At 41.8% G+C, this 19,975-nt stretch overlaps 1 protein-coding gene across 16 annotated transcripts in view; it reads left to right on the forward strand.

Moving 5' to 3' along the window:
* Window positions 1-19,975, forward strand: part of RPGRIP1L (RPGRIP1 like) — a 108,456-nt gene that overhangs the window by 67,491 nt on the left and 20,990 nt on the right. For 9 of the 16 annotated variants that reach the window (XR_014784725.1, XR_014784721.1, XM_084812906.1 and 6 more), the window contains 4 exons: window positions 200-280; window positions 1,556-1,718; window positions 4,388-4,482; window positions 13,567-13,747. Coding sequence is in view for 11 of the 16 variants with exons in the window: in XM_084812906.1 (XP_084669032.1) it covers window positions 200-280; window positions 1,556-1,718; window positions 4,388-4,482; window positions 13,567-13,747 (520 nt within the window). In the remaining 5 variants the exon portion in view is untranslated. The other 7 variants (XR_014784722.1, XR_014784723.1, XM_084812907.1 and 4 more) reach the window with 7 other exon arrangements.

Genomic DNA, 19,975 nt, shown 5'->3' on the forward strand with positions numbered 1-19,975 from the left:
GGTGATGTTTAAGATATGTGTGCTTTTTTTAACCAAATGGTTAGCATTTTAGAATGTAATGATAAAAACTGGGGTATAAATATATTGAAAAGAAATGCATGTAGAAAACAAAGCCCACTGCAACCCATGCTGAGTGTTTTACCTCTTACAAAGTGACAATTCTTTCTGTATTTTCTGTGTTTAATCCTAATAAATTTAGAGTCCCATTCCTGAAAAAGAACATAAAGACACTGAGCAGAAAACTAAAGATGAAAAGCCTATTGTTTCAAGCATTCCTCAGGTATGAGGCAATTTGATATTTCACCAAGTCCTGAACCAGTTTAGGTTTGTATTTCTCTCTATTGTTTTAATTTGGAGTTCAAAGCATTAATTGATTGCGCAGTCACTCAATTCATTAATTTGGGATTTGAAACATTGATTTTCATTTGGCCTTAGAGCTATACCTTGTGAATAGCTGATGGGATTGTTAGATACCGTTCCATTATGCTTCTGGGCACAAGGGATGTATGTTAGATGAATTTTTCCACATAGTACACACCTTGTCTGTGGTGTTTAGTAGCAATCATCCAATATCTTCACTAAACATTCTCAAGATAATCACCTCAAGATAATTGCCTCTGTGATATATTATGCTCCACTCTGTTTTAACAAGTCACAGCAGATCCTCCAGTGTGGAGCGAGATGAGAGTAACACCCTCCTGTCCACTTTGCTAACAGACTGACCGTGCACAAAGAAGGTTAAGATATTTGACAGGTGGATCTTAATTAAAGAAGAGAAAATAATTTTCTTCTTCTCCGCCTGCCCCCTAGCAATGGATTGTTCATCTCATGTCGTTCAGAAATGCATCGCAAAAATTCTAGAGGAAAAGGAAGAGCTAGGCATTGCACACTGAATCCTTTAGTGAATGGTTTTATACAGGTTTACAAGACATGTCATGTTATATATTAAAGAACCAAGAGTACAATGCCAAGACAGATTAGAATTCACGGATTCAGCCTCCGTCACGCTTCTGTTGTGGGCAACTGTCCAAGTTGGAAGTTGCATTCACAGCACTACGCATTCCCAACATGAGAGTGTAGGATTGGAAACATTCATGCATTTAACCTGCCGCTAAGACTCGATGCATTTTTAACATATCCACAACGCAGCCATCAAGTGGAACTCTCCCCTGCCCCTTAGATTTTAAACCCACTTTTAGAGTATACGTGAACATCTTTTCTGTTGAATGGAGCAGATTGGAAATTGTGCCTTAAAGTAACGGGTTTTAAGGTGTTCTTACAACAAAACAAACCCCTGTTGTTTGTGTAAAACAGGACTGGGCAACTTCGGGAGCTCCAGAAGCCAATTTCAAGCCCCCAGGGACTATGCCACTGAATTTTGGTGACAGCAGCAAATTGGGGGGGGGGGGGCACTTAAAGCCGGGAGGACCAGCTGTGGCCCATGAGCCGCAAGTTGCCCACCCCTGGTGTAAAATTAAGCGTTAACTGTACCCCACCCCCCATGGCTATAAATATGCTATCTATGAACATGTGTATTATCCCCATTTTACTCAAGGCCATACCAGAAACACAAGCAGACAGCAGAACAAGCAAATCTGTGGCCAAGATTCAACAGGAACACGTGGATCTCTCTCAGCTCTCTGAAGGTCAGTTTGCTGGCCATAGCTCAGCCACTTCAGGAGACGAAACTGAAATTACTGAGGAATTGGAACCAGAAGGTAATTATCTACTTACACATTGTCTGTCTGCTTTACTCCTTATTAAACATATGTTGTTGACAGCAGAAGGAGCTTCAGCAAAGGCCTTTGTTTTGATCTCCCTCACAGCTATAGCCAAGTTGGGATAGTTCGTGTGTTACGCTAAAAGAATAACTTGCAGCTTTGTAATAATTGTCAAAAGAGGGGTGGGAGGAATCCCATCTCCAACCTAGTTCCATGAAATATAAAAGGCAACTGGCTTCTGTTTTAAAATGTCTTTATATTTCTTCTTCACAAGAGAGATTCCTCCTTCAGAAGTTCACTGTTCTGAAGAATATTTTAAAGCACGTGCTCCTTTTGTCTGCCGAGAGCAGCCACTCATAATGTCAAAGGGAGAAAGAGATGGCGTGTCAGACAACGAGCGGCTAGTATGTGGCTTATCGCACATCTCTGGATGAAAGCTGTTGGAGGCAGCTCAATGTGAAGAATGTAAAGATCCCAGATCACGCAGCCACTCTTCTTTTATTATATGTACACTGTCCAGGCAGTGAGCTGAGAGACATTCTCATGCCCTTGATGTGGGGCTGCTTTTGAAGACAGTTCAGTTGGTGCACAATTTGGCTGCCCAGATGCTAATGGGGGCCAGAAAGTCTGAATGTATAAAAAACATTTTTGTACCAGTTGCGTTGGCAACCAGTATATTTCCAGACCCAATTCAAAAGTGTTTGTGTTAACCTTCCAAGCCTTAAATCAGGGGTGCAGAACGTCAGGCCCGGGGGCTAAATCCGGCCTTCTGGGGGTTCCTGATCTGGCCCTCCAGGCTTCCCCAGAAGGCCACACCCCTTTCCCTGGCCCACCCCCTTCCACCAACCACCAATTGCTTTGTGCTTTCCCAGCTTCTGTGCAGTTTTTCCCCCATTTCAAAAGGTTGAAATCTCTCTCCTAAGGCTTAGTTACCGGCTGAAAGAGCTTTAAGGTAAAATATGCTGGTATTTTTGGTATTTGGGCCCATCCCTTTTGCCTTTGGCCTGCCTACCACTGGAATGCAGCCCTGAGAGCTTCTCCAAAATTGAATTTGGTGCCTAGGCTTGAAAGGGGTTCTGCACCCTTGCCTAAATGTTTACCTTAAGGATTGCCTTCACCCGTATGGCTTCGGAAGCCCTGCTATGTGTGCCTCCCAATAAAAGTGGTTAGGTTGGCAAGCACAAGAGACAGGACCTTCTTGGTAGTGGGCACACCATAATGGAACTCCCTTACAGGTGATTTACGCTTCGCCCCTTTGGCACAGGCTTTGAAGAAGGCTTTGAAAGCGTATCCCTTCACAGCAGCCTTTCCTTAAGCATGTGAATGCCATGTGTGATTCACAGCAGTTTTCCTGTTAGTAACTGTACACCTGTCTTACGGGCCTAATTGTATCTGGTATCATTCCTCTTTGTACATCACTTTGTTTAGCACTTCAGCCCAAAAAAGGCAGCTTGAAAATACTTTGAACAAATGAATAAACAAAGGTAAATTCTACTGCAGGCACAAATCCCATTCAAGTTCTATTTAAATCGGGGAATGGCAATATGCATGTTGCCCTCCGTAGCTGTTTCTGCAGCCCCCCAAATGTCCCCCGCCACTGCTGCTGCTGCCGAAGGTGTTTCCCTGGAGCATCCGGCTCCTGCCAGTCCACCAAACAGTTTCATGGCGGTCTGGCAAGAACCCCGTGCTGCAGGGGAAAAGGGTGTGCATGGTCATCCCTGTGCACGCTCTCTTTCCCTGGAGGACCACTGCATTGGGGTTGAAAATCTGCATATGTGAATTTATATCTATATATGCAAATTTAGAAATAAGTGCTAGGATTTATTTAAACTTCACAGGAGTCAAAGGCAGCCACTTAATTTTTCATCCAAATAATCTCACATAAAGGACGTTCTTGAGTTAATATATATGCATCCTTCCTCAGATCATCCCAAACCAACAGAAAACTTTTCCCCTAAAGCTTAATTGTTGTGCAGGGATTTATTTATTTATTTATTGGGGGGTGCGGTATTGCAGCATGTGGGAAGGGGAGAGTTAACCCTTCCCTTCTTAGCTGCAATCCCCCCTAAAAAAAATCCCCCCCTCCTCACATGGCAATTAAGGAGAGAAAAGAACCTTCCAATGGCACCAGTGGACACTCAGGGCTCTGTGGAATATATCTGGAGCATTGGGAAATAGAGTCGAGGCCAGAGCCCCGTGGGCCCAGGCTTAGCAACACCAGCGCAGGCTGTAGCATCCAGTTTGTGAAGCAGCCCAGGCTGTCCCTGGACCAGAGCTGTCTGAATCCACTCGAAGCAAAGTCAATATACACAGTTCAGTGCAGTTTAGGGATCCATACTAAAGCTTCTGGTTTTTTTAAAATAATCTCTTAGTGTGAGAGAACTGGTAATACTGCAGCCGTCCAAGTGCCAAATCAAAGCGAAACGAGCCCTGAAGAGAAATCGGATGACTCTGCAGACCATTTAATGATCATTGATTGGCCAGGGTCGCGTTTTGTCTGCAAGGAAGAGAAAGAGCAATTGTGCATTGCCATGTTCAACTGTTTTCATTCACTTTTGCACTACACTGTTAACAGCTTCCCTTAACAATCTCAGCTGGACTTAGCACTGTGTATTTATATTTTGTGTAAATAAAACAAAATAAATTCCAAATGTCTTTTGCAACAGAACAAGATGATAGACAGACAACTGATGCTGTTGAATCTGTAATAGATAGTGATGACTGTATTGTTCCAACCTCAGTGTCCACGAGCCTTAATCAGGTTAGTTATTTTATAGGGTGGGAGTGGGGTGGGATTTTCACAAATCCTTTTTTTATTTTTAAGTGGTTGTCCCCCACCTGGCAACCCCCAGTGATGTTGCTCTATAACAGGGGTAGGAAACCTGTGGTCCTCCAAGTGTTACAATTCCCATCAGCCTCAGCCAGCATGGCCAATGGTCAGGGATGATAGGAGGTGAAGTCCAGCAACATCTGGAGGACCACACCTTCCGCACCAATGCTCAAAAGTAACAAGAAGGATGTGCAGCTTCAAATAGTAATTTGTAAATCCTGCTTGAGAACAGAATTTCAGTAGTGTGTGTGTTCTTGTTTGGTTGAAGGTATTGTGTCAGTTAACTCATTTCATGCTATTATGTCTTCTTTTAAAATCTGGGCTTGATTATTTTTTTTTAGTGACCATACATTAATCAATACCAAACTGATTATAGCGTTCAAGCACTGGCTTAAAAAGTAACGCATGTGCAACATCTTAGAATGTAGCCAGCTACATTAAGCAATGTTTTGTGCTTGATTGGCTTCTTATCTATTCATCATTCCTCCCAAGGATTTTGAAATGCTGCCACCTATCCAAACCAGAGAAAGAGAAATTATTTTAATAGGTGGAACTATATTATGATTAACGGCATATTCAGTGCCATCAAATTCTTTTAAGCTGTAACAATGTGAGCCAAATAGGAAAATTACTCATCGCCAATGAGCCCTGCAAAAATGCAGATGGGTCTACAAATCTCTAGTGTTGTTGTACTCTGTTATAACCAGAATGATTTAAGAAGGCTTAAAATATCCTGCAGCTTTAAAAGGGTTAGCATGAGGATCTTTTTATTTCTCTTTTTCTCCTGTGATCTGCTCACAATGAAATGTAGCAACTGTGCCAGGGGGCACAGTCCAGCATCCAAAAGAGCTTCATGAGCCCCGCTTACTTCAGTGTCAGAGGCAAAGCAGCATACAAAGATGTAGCAGGAATCCTATGCTCATGGCATCTATTAAACTAGCTGGTGATAATTATTTGACCATATCTCCTTGGGCATAAGTTAAGGCAAACAACTTTGTTCAGTTCACATTGATGTGGGTGGAGAAGGCCTTGCATGCACTGGAGCTTACTCGCATTTAAGCAACTGATGGACTAGGACTATTACATGAAAGTAAGTCCCCTTGAACTCATGAGGGTTGCTTCAAATTAATGGGGATAATCCAGCCAAAGTTAACCACTTCTAAGTCTCACTGATCTCAATAAGTCAATATTAGAAACATGCTTCAGCTCTCTCTTTTGAAATCAATAGGACTTAAGCATGCTTAACTTCAGACTCAATTTGGAAGCAAACCTCATTGAGCTGAAGAGGTCTCTTAAAATGGGCCTAATATCCCCATCCCAGTCGTTCTTTGTATACGCTGGAACTGTAATATTCCAGATGCAATTGTTATCCCACTACCTAGTCTATTTAAAGGATATTTTATTTATTTATTTCAACGATTTCTATGCCACCCTTGAAAACAAAACATAGAAGTTTTCCCAAGGTGGCATATAGCCGTTATAAAAACATTTTAAAATATCATCAATATTTAAAAATTATAAACAGCTTCCCGAGACCTTTGGTGTGTGTTTTTAAAGCAGAAATATCTGAGCGTAAATGTGCTGTGTCGCTGAGCTATGGCCCTTTCATTGAAGTTGCTGTGGTTGTGGCCACTTGCCAAAGTGTTTGCAATATCCACTGCTTGATTTGCAGGCCCAACCTGCGTATTTCAGTGAGGCTTATGCTATCACAGCTAGGATCAGAATCTTTACATTAATTACTCCAGAAATGCCTAGTTTTAGAAAAAAACTGAAGCAGAATCTCTTGTTCAAGATCCAACTTCTTTTTCATCAGTGAGATAAATATCCCCACAGCTATCCAGACACTGTAAACACAACTTCTGATTTTATTTAAAGATTGCTTTGCTAATTATCCCCATGAATCTCAAACCGCACACTACATTGTTTCAGCCACTTAAGATTATGCTGTTCCTTTTTTACAGGTTGCAAATCAGACAGTCCATGGTTATTTCTTAGATATGTTGATAATAAAAGGGATCTTATCACTTTTTCCCCCCAGGATTTAGCTATACAACTCACTTTTTTTCCTCCTTTTTCTTCTTCTCTGTTATGTATAATTAATCATAGATTACTTCATTTTGTTTCATTGCATTTACAACATTTATGAGCTTCGCTTTGTCGGTAGGAAATGCCTGTCCCCTTCTTTTTCCTTTCCAAAGTGGCGTAATTAGTGTTAGCATCTTTTTTAACAGGCTACATAAAGTTTAGTGGCTGGATTAAATCATGTCATTAACATAATGTGCTATACAATTTGCCCCTATCTCTTTTCGTTTCCACTACATCAAAGTGCCACAGAGTGCCAACGTAATTGGGCCTTGCTAGCTTGTCAGGTTGAGTCAAGATGATGACTGGTGCTTTTGCTAAAAAAGCTTCTAGGCATGATAATTAATTGAAGGGGGAGGGAAAAAATCAGGGAAATATAAAACTTTGGACGGTTCTTTATGAATATTTCATACATTTGAATAATCAGAAGTTAACATTATCAATTGGATGTATAATACATTGATTAAAAGCCTTGTTACAGACCCTCGAAGTAGACATCAGAACTGGAAATTTGCATTTGCTTGTGCAAAGCCTAAACTGGAAATAAAATTAACAGTTGCTTGTTCTCATCCCCCCACCTCTGCACTTGATCGTTTTTGAGTAATAATATAACTTTCAATTATCACAATAAAATTTTACTGCTGTCAGCTCTCAAGTTATCTTCAAATGTGCCCACAAGGCAAATCTTAGCAAAACCAATTTATTCAATGGTGGTCTCATTTTCCTCTAGGTGTGTTTACATCTTTTCTCCTTCATTATAGATAGTCTTTTTGTGCTTTTCTTGCACTAATAGCAGTTTAGTGAAAACTGTCACAATCACTTTCCTTAAATTAAGATCTTAGGGTTCTTAATTAATTTTGACATCAGGCGTTCTTGAAAGAGCACAAGCTAGACTTTCCAGGTGGCTGTGTTTCTACTGTAGAGAACCATATGTTGCAAAAGAAAAAGAAAAAGCAAGGTAAAACAAATAAAAAGTGGAGGTCTTGCTTGTGGGGAACCAGCATTTGCCTTTTTTCGTTGTTCTTTTAAGGGGGGTTGTTTAGACTTCTAAAACCTGCCTGATCCACCTAGCCTAAAGGTGAGCAAAACAGATCACGACACAAGCTGGGGGGGGGGGGGGGTAAACTAATGTAAAACATTTGTTGAAAATCGACTACTAAAATCATCCTTTTTAAAATGCTCTCCTGGACTGGCATTGAACAGTGCGTTCCCGTAAAGAATTTTCTTTCCCACCTCCCATTCTACAGTGGTGTAATTGTAATTCTTGTAACTCTTGATGTGAGACATTAATAGATCCCCATTTCCTTGATCATTCCCTGGTTTGTCCTGGGGACAGGTGCCCCCCAAGATATGTCCCTTCTCTACAGAGGATGCTTGGGTAGGACACTTGGCTCAGGCACAGCCACACTAAAAAGAAAGGAACTATGGAGTTATCATTTAATCCTTTATCATTCAAAAGCTCTTTGGTGATAATTTGACAAATGCCTTTTCTTAGCTGCTACATGTCAAGTGGGGCTCCTGCCCTATGAGCAGGGATGGGGAAGTTGTAAGGTTCAAGGAGGAAGAGGCTGAGCAGGTTAGGTCAAGGTGAAGCAAGGTGACTGCAGCTGGGAGCAGGAACAAGCCGAGTCCTTTAGGTTGTAATTCTGTACACAACCCTTCTCCAACCTCGTGCCTTCCAGATGTTTTGGACTACAATTCCCAGCATTCCTGGCCATTGAGCATGCTAACTGGGCCTGATGGGCGTTGACGTCCCAAACATCTGGAGGGCACCATTTTGGGGAAGGCTGCTATACACACTTAACTGGGAACAAGTCTTTCTGAACTCAGTGGGGCTTGTTTCTCAGTAGACATGTACCAACTATGGCCCTTCTCTGTCTGCCCCCTCCATTTGCGGTTTGGTGAGTGGAAAACATGGTTCTGCATCTATACTATGCTCTCCCCTGTGGAAGCTTGCCTGGTGTCAAATATATTATTCCAGCACCAGTTGAGAACCTTTTTAATTATCCAGGTCTTTTTTTAAAAGCTTATTACACCTAATTTAATGTGGTGAGTAAGGGAAGACATGATAGAGGTGTACAAAATGATGCATGGTGTGGAGAAAGTGGATAGAAAGACATTTTTCTCCCTCTCTCGTAATACTAGAACCCAAAGGGGTCATCCCATGCAGCTGAGTGGTGGGAGATTCAGGACAGATAAAAGGAAGGACTTCTTCACACAGCGCACAGTTAAACTATGGAATTAGCTACCACAAGATGTAGTGTTGACCACCACTTTGGATGGCTTTAAAAAGGGATTGGACAAATTCCTGGAGGTGCTGGCTCCAGGTTTTTAAGGGTCTTTGGGCAAGAAACCCTCAATGCCCCCCTTCCTCAGTAAGTCTATCTTCTCATCACCATTATCACTAGTTGCTGTCGCTCCTCATCTTCTTTCTTATCATGGCTACAACTTGCTCGCTTGCTGGACGGGCAGTGACATCTGCAGCTCCTCCACCTCACCACCACCATCGTTGTCTGGGCCAGAGAGAGACAGGTGGGTGAACAAGCAGGTTGCAGTGGTGAAGAGGTGGAGCAACTCCAGGATACTCTTGTCACTGTCCACCTACTGGGGTGTGGCCCCCTGGTTGCTGCCTGACCATGCCTACCCTGCTGAAAAGGGGCCCTTGAGATCATGGTCAAAATTTACCTGACAGATACTTTGTTGGGACATGCCATCCAACCCTATGGAATCTGTTTATCCATCTGCCTTGCCTGCTTCTCCACTACAAGCTCTTTCTTTGCTTAACATAAAATAAGTACCTTTTTTTTTCCTCCATCAAGTGTTAAGAGGCTCTGTTACATATACATCCTACATTTGGACTTCATTTGCAAACTGCCATATAGGCACGAGCGGGTTTTGACAGCCCAGTTAAATATTTGGAAGGGAAATTACTCTGAATATCACTTAAAAATACTTCTAATATATCTGTACAGTGGAAGCAGTTTGTTTCTAAAGTAAAATTAGACAATAGAGGCAATTTCATTTTTTATGCATGTGAATGTAGAGTGCTTGAGGTTATTAGTTGAAACTGAGTAACCTTTCCAGGCTTTCATCTCTTTCTTTTCAAATTTGAATATGAAAAGCATATTCAAGTCAAAGACCATCACTTTAATGACATTTGGCAGTCATTTGATTTATTAGGTTTTTAGAAAAAGAATTCCTTTAAATATTTCATCATACTATGCTAATCCTAGTAATATTGCCAGCTGAAGCCGTGTACCTGTATTAGCAGAGACAGAATGGTGTGGAATTTTCTCTGTCATCCTAGTAAAATTTCCATGAATCTACTGAATAATAAAACAACCTTATTGAAATATTCAGATTTGGGTTTTTAGTTAAGGTGTCTTAGGATACATAATAAAAGAAAATGCCTTTTGAAAGGGGTGGGGGTAAAGTTATTTCATAAAATATTGAAGGAGGTTGACAGCAGTGAGCATTGTTCTTTATGAAGGATATATATTTATTTACTGTGGGATATTGGGGGCTTTTCAATTGATTAATTATAGAAGATACTTTCAAAAAACACATCCATTGCCATGTTGAACTTGAATATTGTATTGATTTGCGGTTTGAATGCCAACTTCTCAAAAGCTGAACTCCCTTTTTTGTTATTTTAATTCTGTATTACTGCAAGGTTAGTGATTTGAATTTACAACCAAAAAGCCTTCAGATTCCACGCTGGTGAAATAGACTTTAATGCAGAGGATGAAGCATAAAGAGAAAAGTTAAGAAGAACTTGACAGTTGAGATCTGCAAGGTGCTTGGTTTGGTCTTTGAAGAGCAGAATCTCTTCTTTTGAATGTTCTTCTTTGTAGTCTAATTTTGAAATCACAGTGGTTATGCGTTCTTTGAAACCAGTGACTTATTCAGGAGAATGTTTGTGTGCTATCCTGTTAATATTTGACATGCATCCCCTTTCAAATAAGGGCACAGTGCATTTCAAACCATAAACACAGTTGGATACAGTTCAGTTTGCATGCACATTTTTGACACAGGGAAAAGTCGCCATGATGTGACTTTTCCCTGCAATCTTCACATGGTGAAGCTCTTCTGTTAACATACCCACTGCAAAATGAATTGTTTTACTACATCCAGGAAAACCCAGCGATCTCAAAGGCAACCAGAGTTCATTCACCATTGAGGACTGGAACAGGAAAACCTATTGGTATGAAAGAGAGATGTATGTTCCCAAATGCTTGGGATATGTGTTGGACACACCAAGGAACCACAATTGGCTGAAATTCTCAAACATGTGGATTATATGCTTAGAATTACAGGCCTTTCAAGCATATGGATGTGCACGGATGTATTCGTGCCCGATGGAAACTGTAAAGGAAACTGACCTTGTGGTTCATTTTGGACACATCCACTGCATTCAGGCATAACACTTAACCATAGTTTATTGCTACATGAACAAGCCTTGAGCTTGTGTGTGGCCACCTCCCTCTCCTTCTCTGGCAAAGCCGCAAGAAGATTGGATGCATCCGGTTCCATTTGAAGCTAATCACTTTTTATCTAAACTAAGACAAACTGTGTGTAGTTTAAACTATAGGATGTCTAAACAAGCCAAGATCAAACCATGGTTAAGTATTTGCTAAATACTGGCTTTTGGGGTTAAGTATTCGTTAAAACTAATTACAGTTTCTGATTTGGACAAAGTGACTCTGTGGGTGCATTGAAAACTAAAATGGAGGCTTCCAGCCCATTACAGCTGTGCCAGATGGAGGGTGGGGGGAGCAGACTCATGCATGTCATGTCTGAGCTAGCTGATTAAAAATTATTTGTATGCGCTGTATCCCATTTAAAATCATTAAGGGATATCTGCAGAGTAGTGTGTTTATGATGACAACCAACATGTGTGAAAATACCAGTTGTACTAGACCACGGTTTGGAGGAGGTAATTGAAGGAATCAAAATGAAATAATTTCTTCAACAGTAAACTGGGATGTGGTTTTGTTTAGTGGATTAGGTAGTGATGAGTGGCAAATTGAATGGCAGCTAACTGGCAAAGCATGGCAGAGGGGGCGACCTTAAGCAAAAGCATGGATATTTAGTACATATGGCCCAGCAAACTGTCTTCAGATGTGATACAATCATCTTCATGCTTGTGCAAGTGCTGTGGAACCGTAGCTCATAGAGACATAGGAAGAGCCCTGCTGGATCCAACCAAGGGTCCCTCTAGTCCAGCATCTTGTTCACACAGGGTCCATCTGGTTCAGCTGCTTTTGGGAAACCCACAAGTAGGACATGAGTGTAATAGCAGCCTCCCACTCATGTTCCCCAGCAACTGGTGTACGTAGCCATTGTAATTAGCGGCCATCAATAGCCCTAACCTCCATGAATTTGTCCAACCTCTTTGAAAACCATTCACGTTGGTGGCCATCACTATATCCTGCGGTAGCAAATTCCATCGTTTAACCATTTGCTGTGTGTATCTGTCCCGAATTTCCCGTCCATCAGCTTCATGGGATGACCCGAGGTTCTAGTAGGTTCTAGTCTATGAGGAAAGGCTACAGCATCTGGAATTGTTTAGTTTAGAAAAAAGGCAAGTAAGGGAAGACATTTAGAAGAATACAAAATTATGCATAGTGTGGAGAAAGTGAATAGGGAAACATTTTTCTCCCCCTTTCGTAATACTAGAACCCAAAGGCGTCATCCCATGAAGCTGACTGGTAGAAGATTCAGGACAGATAAAAGGAAGGATTTCTTCACAGAGCACATAGTTAAACCATGGAATTCACTTCCAAAAGATGTAGTGATGGCCACTAATTTGGAAGGCTTTAAAAGGGGATTGGACAAATTCATGGAGGAGAAGGCTATCAATGACTACGAGTCCTGATAGGTATATGCTACCTCCAGTATGCCTATGCACACCAGTTGCTGGGGAACACGGGCAGGAAGGTGCTGTTGCACTCATGTCCTGCTTGTGGGTTTTCCATGGGCAGCTGATTGGCCACTGTACGAACAGAATGCTGGACTAGATGGACCCTTGGTCTGATCTAGCATGGCTCTTCTTACATTCTTACACAGTATTACAGTAGGGGGAGAAAAATGTCTCCCTAACCACTTTCTCCACACCATACGTAATTTTGTACATCTCTATCATGTCTCCCCTACTCACCCTTTTTTCTAAGCCAAACAGTCCCAGACATTGACATGGTTTACACAATCTAAACAAGTCACTATGGCTTATTTGAGTTATTTATTTGGTTTATCTGAGGGTTGTTTCCCCCTCTAACAAGCCATGCCGCCTGGGTTCGGATGACATGACAAGCTGGGCAGTTATTAGGCTAATGGCATGCACCGCCAATTTAAACAAGCTTGTTGGATTGTGCAAATCAGCCCACTGTAAGCTTTCCACATAAGAAAATTCCTCCAGCTTCTTGATCAATTTATTTGCCCTTTTCTGCACTTTTTCCAACTCTACAATATTCTTACTTCGGTGCAGTGACCAGAATTGTACACAGTATTCCAAGTGTGGTCTCACAATAGATTTGTATAAGGGGAGTATAATATCAGAGTTTTATTTATGATGTCGTTCCTAATTATGCCTAACATGGAATATGCCTTTTTCACAGCAGCCACACACTGGGTCAATGGCTGAGCACATACCTTGCACATATAAGGTCCCAAGGTCAATGCTCAGCATCTCTAGTTAAAAGGTTCCCAGGCAGCATGGCTGGGAAAGAGAATTTTCAGCATAAAATATAAAGCCTTCACCTGTTGTAATGACAGTGTTGACTACAAACCCTGGGGTCTTAGGACCTCATTGTAACTCTGTCATAAACTGCCAGTCATGTTTTATCATCCAAAACATCTTGTATGATCTGCATGTTTGTTGTGACACTTTGGAGTTACAAGAAGTATATGCTTGTTTTTTGTGTTTTTAAACAGTCTGCTGAAAAAATCCGGATTGAAATAGTATCACTCAGTCTCTCAGACTCCCAGATTGCAATGGATAACACAATAAAAAGGCTATTTGTAGAGTGCAAGCTCTCCAGTTTCCTAGGTGAAACTCCGGTATCACTTCCAAAACCCAGAAGCGGGCAGTGGATCTCCTACAATTGTAGCCATGGTATGGATTCATTCAATTTGTATTTTGTTATGATTCCAAGTCCCCCAGATACATGTCTGTCTGTGCATCTTATTATTCTTTTAAGCAATTCCTGTTGAAGATATCTAATAGGCATTTTGTAAACAGGGGTAGCTGAGCTACTATGATTCATACACTGCTAAACTCATGATTAGGCTGCTGTATTGCACTCTGTGTAGAGCTACCTGTGCACCTGGTTTGGAAGCTGCAGCTAGTGCAGAATGCAGCAGCTAGGATGCTTAGCTCGCTCTCCCTCCCCCCCCCCCCGTATATTGCACCTTTGTTAAAACAACTGTACTGGCTGCCTATGAACTACCAAACCACATTCAAGGTGTTGTTGCGCTCTTATGTGCAAACAGACCAAAGCACCCCAATTCCAGACCCCTGGAACATTTTAGACTTGGTTGATTAGGTCAGGGTAGGCAAAGTAGTAACATCTAGCCTTCCGGAGCCCTGGTCATGACCCCCAAGTCTAGCAGTCACCTGGACATGGACTCAGAAGTCAGGGAACCAGTGGTGCCAACAGAGGAGGCACTGGACCTGAGCCCCACAAGACCATCAAGCCTGGACCAACAGCTGCAACCTCCACGCCTTTCTCCTGCACTGGGCCCACCTCCAGGAGCTGCATGTTCCACAGAGCCAGCGCACCAATGCCAGCAGCACGCCAGGCATGAGCTCTTGGAGAGATGGAGGACTGCTGTGCCCCAGGCCATAGAACTGTCCCTTTCAGGCTTTCCACTTCATAGGAAAGGGTGGAGTCTGAAATGGGGCTTCTGGACTGAAGCAGAAAGGGCTTGAGTCTCGGCAGAGCAATTTGCTCACTAGGAGCTCTCCTAGGTGCTGCAACATCTGGCTGGCCTCTCTGCACCGAGCCACTTGGGCTCCTGCTTTAGACCAGAACACGACAGCACATTACAGTCATAGGAATCCCAGTTTTCATTCCATTTTGTTGCAGGGATACATTTGAAAACGAGGCAGCAGAAAACAACAGAACCAGACAAAAGGCAAAAGAGACCCCAAAATTACTAACTTTTTTTTTTAGACTTAAGGTTTCACAGTTTGAGAAAAGGCTGATGCATATCCTCCAACACTTAATTGCAGCATAAGAATTCTGTTAAGAATAAGTAGTTCAGTTCAGTTCATTTTATTATTATTCTCAGACCCATTAGATAAGAATAAGCAGAACTTGGGCCATCAGGGAGTAGATGGGCCTCCATCATATTCACAAGAACGGTACCCAACTTGAGCTATTTGTAATTTAAATCTTCCTACCCAGGATTTGTAGAATAAGGATAACAAGGCAAGCAAACAGAGAAGCATCAGTTGTTCCAGTGCTTGGCAAATTGTACGTCCAAATAATTTTTATATGTAATGCTAGAGTGTTGCATATAAGCAGATGAGTGCTGTTCGTTATGCCAGGCAGTAATAAATTTTGATGGCGCGTTGTCATGCAGTAAAATACAGAAAACATCTGTGGATTAAAGAACCCATAGGACTGCACAAAAGCCAACATTCAGACATTCCCAATAAGGTAGTTTATAGTTAAACTTGTGTGCGTCCTTGGAACACAAAATACTGCTCCAGGCACCAATCTATTTATTTTTTAATTGCCAGGTAGGAACTCATCCAGCTGTTGGTGTCAGTAACGTTGCTATTTATTTGACTGCACTCTATCCATTCTGTATGTTTGAGTGTCTGATGACTGCAAGTGGGAGTGAAATTGTTATCGGCCAACTTGGTTTATTATAGCAGCATTCCTGTTTCCAGGCATTATAAAAAAGCTCAGTGACTTAATCCTAGGTCTCTAAATTTATTACTTAGTAGTTCAAACTTGAAAAAAGGAATGTGCCTTTTCAGCTTTATTATAACTTTTCTTCCAAAAAGAAACAGCCCCTCATTTTATTATTCAGTTTAGCACTTCAAAAATCTTATTTGAACTGATGTTGAACAGGTTTTTTTTGTAGCATGCTAATCCTTTGTTTAAAAAATCATTTTATCACTCCATGGCAAACCACATTTTAAAATGAGGTAACTTCTGCACACTGTTGCCCTGTTCCAGATATTTTGTTTCAGGTGTGGTAGTTCCACCTGTTTTTGAATGCTCTGGCTTGTATATCTGTCTTTCCTGAGCTCCAAAACACACTCTTTTGAACCTGAACAAAGATGGCGCTGGAAGGCAGCCTTTCACTGTGCAGGCCTCCCTGTTGCTATTTTTTAAAAAAATAATGTATTGTTTTAAATCTTCAGAAATAAAAATCAGGAGGTTCAGGGAACCTAGCAGGCACCAAGGTCTCCATGGGCACTAAGTCTGCACAGGCCAGAATCCAGAGAATCCTAGTTGTGCATGCATGCAGTGCTACTCAAGGCCTTGTGGGGGAGGATGTGCAGGGGGCCTGCTGCCAGAAGGGAGACCCAAAAAGCCACATGCGTGCACAGGACACCCAGGTGGAGCTTTGTACCCTGAGCATAGGCAGGGCCGGTCCTGCTTTGCAGCAGGGTGAAGCAACCTGCTTCATGCAGTGCAATGGGGAGGGGGCAGCAGGGAGAAGGATGGATGAAGCTAAGAACTGATGTCTGAATGGTTCACCAAGATGTTTTCAGTGTTGGCCCTAGCAGGATAGGGGATTTGTGCTCCACTTCAGGCGGCAAAATATCTTGGGCCGGCATTGACCTTAGGCCAGGCTTTCCTAGCCTGGTGGCTTCCAGATGAATTGGACTTCAACTCCCATCAGCCCCAGCCAGCATGCCCAGTAGTCAGGGATGCTGAGAATTGTAGTCCAAACCATCTGGAGCGCATCAGGTTGGGGAAGGCTGCCATAGACTAGAAACCAGTCTTATAAATAATGCACTGGGGTAGTGATAAATGCAGAACAGGTAGCACTGATCTAGCGAGGGTGACATTCTGTAAAGATCAAACGAGGCAAGGCCAACTGCCTTAGTGCAGTTGTGATCCCATGATGTAAACGTATTGCCAAACATTAGGAATGAAGGGTTATGCTGACAGTAACCAAGTTGCCTTTAGGGTGCCATGCCTAAAGAGACCCGCTGATCCCTGTTTTGGAAACAGGTCTGTGATGTGCCGTTGATGTTTGCAGTAGCATATCTGGCGATGCTGTGTGGAGCCATCTTAGCAATGTGGACCTGATTAGCTGCATTATCATTATATTTATCCTAGGTCCATCCACAAGGTCAGCGCAATTTCACTTGCGCAGGTGAAGTGTTTTTCTGCACCGAAACATTCATTTACTGCAACTCATAGGGCTGGGATATAAAACCATTTTTAAAAGGACAAAATAATTGTTGTGTTTCATAACTATTAATAAATTTGTTCAAAGGAAGCCAAAGTTAAGAATGAGACCATAATGAACCACACATACACTGCCCACCCCGGATCCCCTGAGAATGGACATTTATGGTCAAATGTGCCTTTATCTTGATAGTGTCAATTCTCTATATTGGTGGTGGTGTTTTTTCTAAAGATCCAGTTGTATTGCAGTTTGATGATTAGGAATCGTTCCAGTATTTGTTTACTTAATTACTTTCATAGGGACTGTGCAGAACATGAACAATTGATTCTGGCTTATCCAAAAACTGTAATTATTTAGACATCTTGAATTGGCAGAGCCCATCTGTGTCTTCTCACGTTGTGCGCCATCTTGTTTTTATCGTGAACCCTAGCTATGTGGCAGCCTGGGATTTAGATCTGTTGCATAATCAGTCTTCCAACTAGGAATACATTATTTTCTCTCCATTGGGAGATACAGATATAGATATGGGGGGGGGGTGTATGCATAATTGCCACAAAGTTATAATTCAGAACTGTCTTTCCAGCATAGTTGCTTTGTTTTTCCTAGAATAAATAACTGGCCATCTAATTTCTCCTCAGTGCCAGCTTTGCTTGTAAGGGAACATCATTTCAGGAAAATGTCCTAATGAATTTGCTGTTTGATAATGTCAGTGAAAAAGCCAATAATCTAATAGTAATGAAGTCAGAATGTGTGTGTTTACTATAGCTTTACTCCATTTCTTATTCATGCCTAATTAGATTTGGGTATGTAGAATATTTGGGGTTAATTGAATATTTTCTTTAATAAAATTGAGATTTACATGATTGGGGAAGGAAGTGTACTTTGAGCTTAGAGGGAAACTAGTAGTCCCTTGGATTTTGTATGAAAAAATCATGATAAATCCTGTTGTAATTTGAGAAATCATTATTTCTTGGTAAATAATACCTTTTTTATTGAGTTCTCTTATTATATTTATATCTTAGCACTGTGACTGGTTTTCTTAAAAAAAAACCTGCTTTATATTTTAGCTGAGACAAAGAGACCTTTTGGAATTCTGGCATAATAAGCAACACTTATTGTAATGATTTAGCATTCTCAATCCCCCAAGCTTGTGATTTTTTTTAATCTATAGGTAGAAGCAACATAGTTTGACAATTAATAAATTAATTCTTATTATTATACTATAATGGATCCAGATTATCTTTTAATTCTTTTTTTAATATAGACTGCTCTACCAATAGAAAGAACTTTTTTTAGAAAAATAGGATGGTCAGTGTTCCATCCAAGAATAATCTTTGCTATAGTTCTATATTTAAAAAAAAAAATCAAAAGATGGTGAAGACACAACTTCTGGGGTGACGGATAACTCCAGCATTTATTCACCGCGTTAAATAAAAGTGATGCAAACCTACCCATGCCACAGCTTATCTCGTATGAGCAACCTAGGTGGCTGACTCATGTTCAGTTTCTGATTGGACAGTTCTGGGGAGACAAGGTAAAGATAAATACAGTATATTCATACAGGAAGGGGCCGCAGAATTGAACTCTTAATAATAGTCACATATGATTGAGCCCCCGAGTCCCACCTCCCATGAAGACCTTCTGATCCAGCTTTAGGAACTGCATCCAAACTGGCCCTGTATCCAGAAGGTTATATTCTCTGTAGCTCCAAGCCAAAGTTGAGATGCTGCTACCACAGGACCACCCCAAGACATTTTGCTGCCTGAGGGTAACCCATCCCCCTGCCACTGCCCCTGCCACCGCCACCAAGGAATTCAGCTTTGCTAAACCAAGGAAGGATTTGCAGACAGCTTAGGAATGGAGAGCTTGTTCTTTCCTTGTACCACATGATCTAGGAGCCCAGTGTTCTCCAATGATGATCTCGTGGATGATCCCTGCTCTGAACTGAATCCATCAAATGGTTGTATTGGTCTGAATAGAGCAGACATGTCACAACAATTTGTTAAAAACGGTATCTTGGAATATGACAGGTAGGAAAAGTAAGCATGGGGACCAGGATTTTCTTAATTACACATATGTATTTTGTCACATGGAACATTGCTGGCTGGGCAAATAAGACTTGTGATTCTGCTTTTCTTCACTTTTAGGGAAGTTTGATATTGGGGCTTTGCAGGAAACTTAGATGCTTACAGAAATGATAGATAGTGGGTATTTAGTATATGTGCTACCAGTTGTAGCTCTGATAAAAAGGATAGATCGCTCACAGCACCATAAGTGTATCTGCACTACAGATCTAAAACTAGTTTCTCAGCTATTTTGCTTCACAGGGAACCCTGGAACTGGTTTTGTGCAAAAGGACTAGGAGTCTCAGATATCTCTGAGCACCCTCATCCAAATACAATTCACAGGCTTCTTGGGGGAATAGGTTTAGACTGGTAGAAAACCAGTATGTTTATTTAGTAGGTAATATCCCATATCTGCTGCAGAATAAGATCCTGGGGTGAATGGACTGGCCATTGGGTAAAAGGACTATAGCTCTATTCAAAACTTAAAAGAGGAGTAAAATCAGCACCTGGAGAGAAGTTCGGATTGTGGAAGCAGGCCCTGCACCTGATCTCCATGTATCGGGCTCTATGTGGGCAGTTCCTACTTGGGTACAAGCTGTGCAAGCATAGGTTCCTGGGCAAGCACCAGGGATCAGCATCATCAGACACCTGCTGAGCCCCGTTCCCTAGCCCCACTGTTGATTCCCTGGCCCTGCTGCTCCTCTTTCTCACTGTCCATGCACTCACCCACTCACCTCCCCGTTCCCTCTGGCCTGGATGGAGAGACCAGGTGTGTGAACACCTGGGAGCAGAAAAGAGCAGCAGCCACCACTTTCTTTGCCTTTCCCTCTGTCTACTGGTGGGGATTTGGCTCAACCTGGCAGTTGCTTGTACAGCTTGTTGGATGTAGGCCCTGT

The sequence above is a fragment of the Heloderma suspectum genome, chromosome 8 (genome assembly GCF_057233095.1).
Source record: "Heloderma suspectum isolate Gila_16-S chromosome 8, 16-S_ref, whole genome shotgun sequence".
NCBI classification, from domain to species: domain Eukaryota; kingdom Metazoa; phylum Chordata; class Lepidosauria; order Squamata; family Helodermatidae; genus Heloderma; species Heloderma suspectum.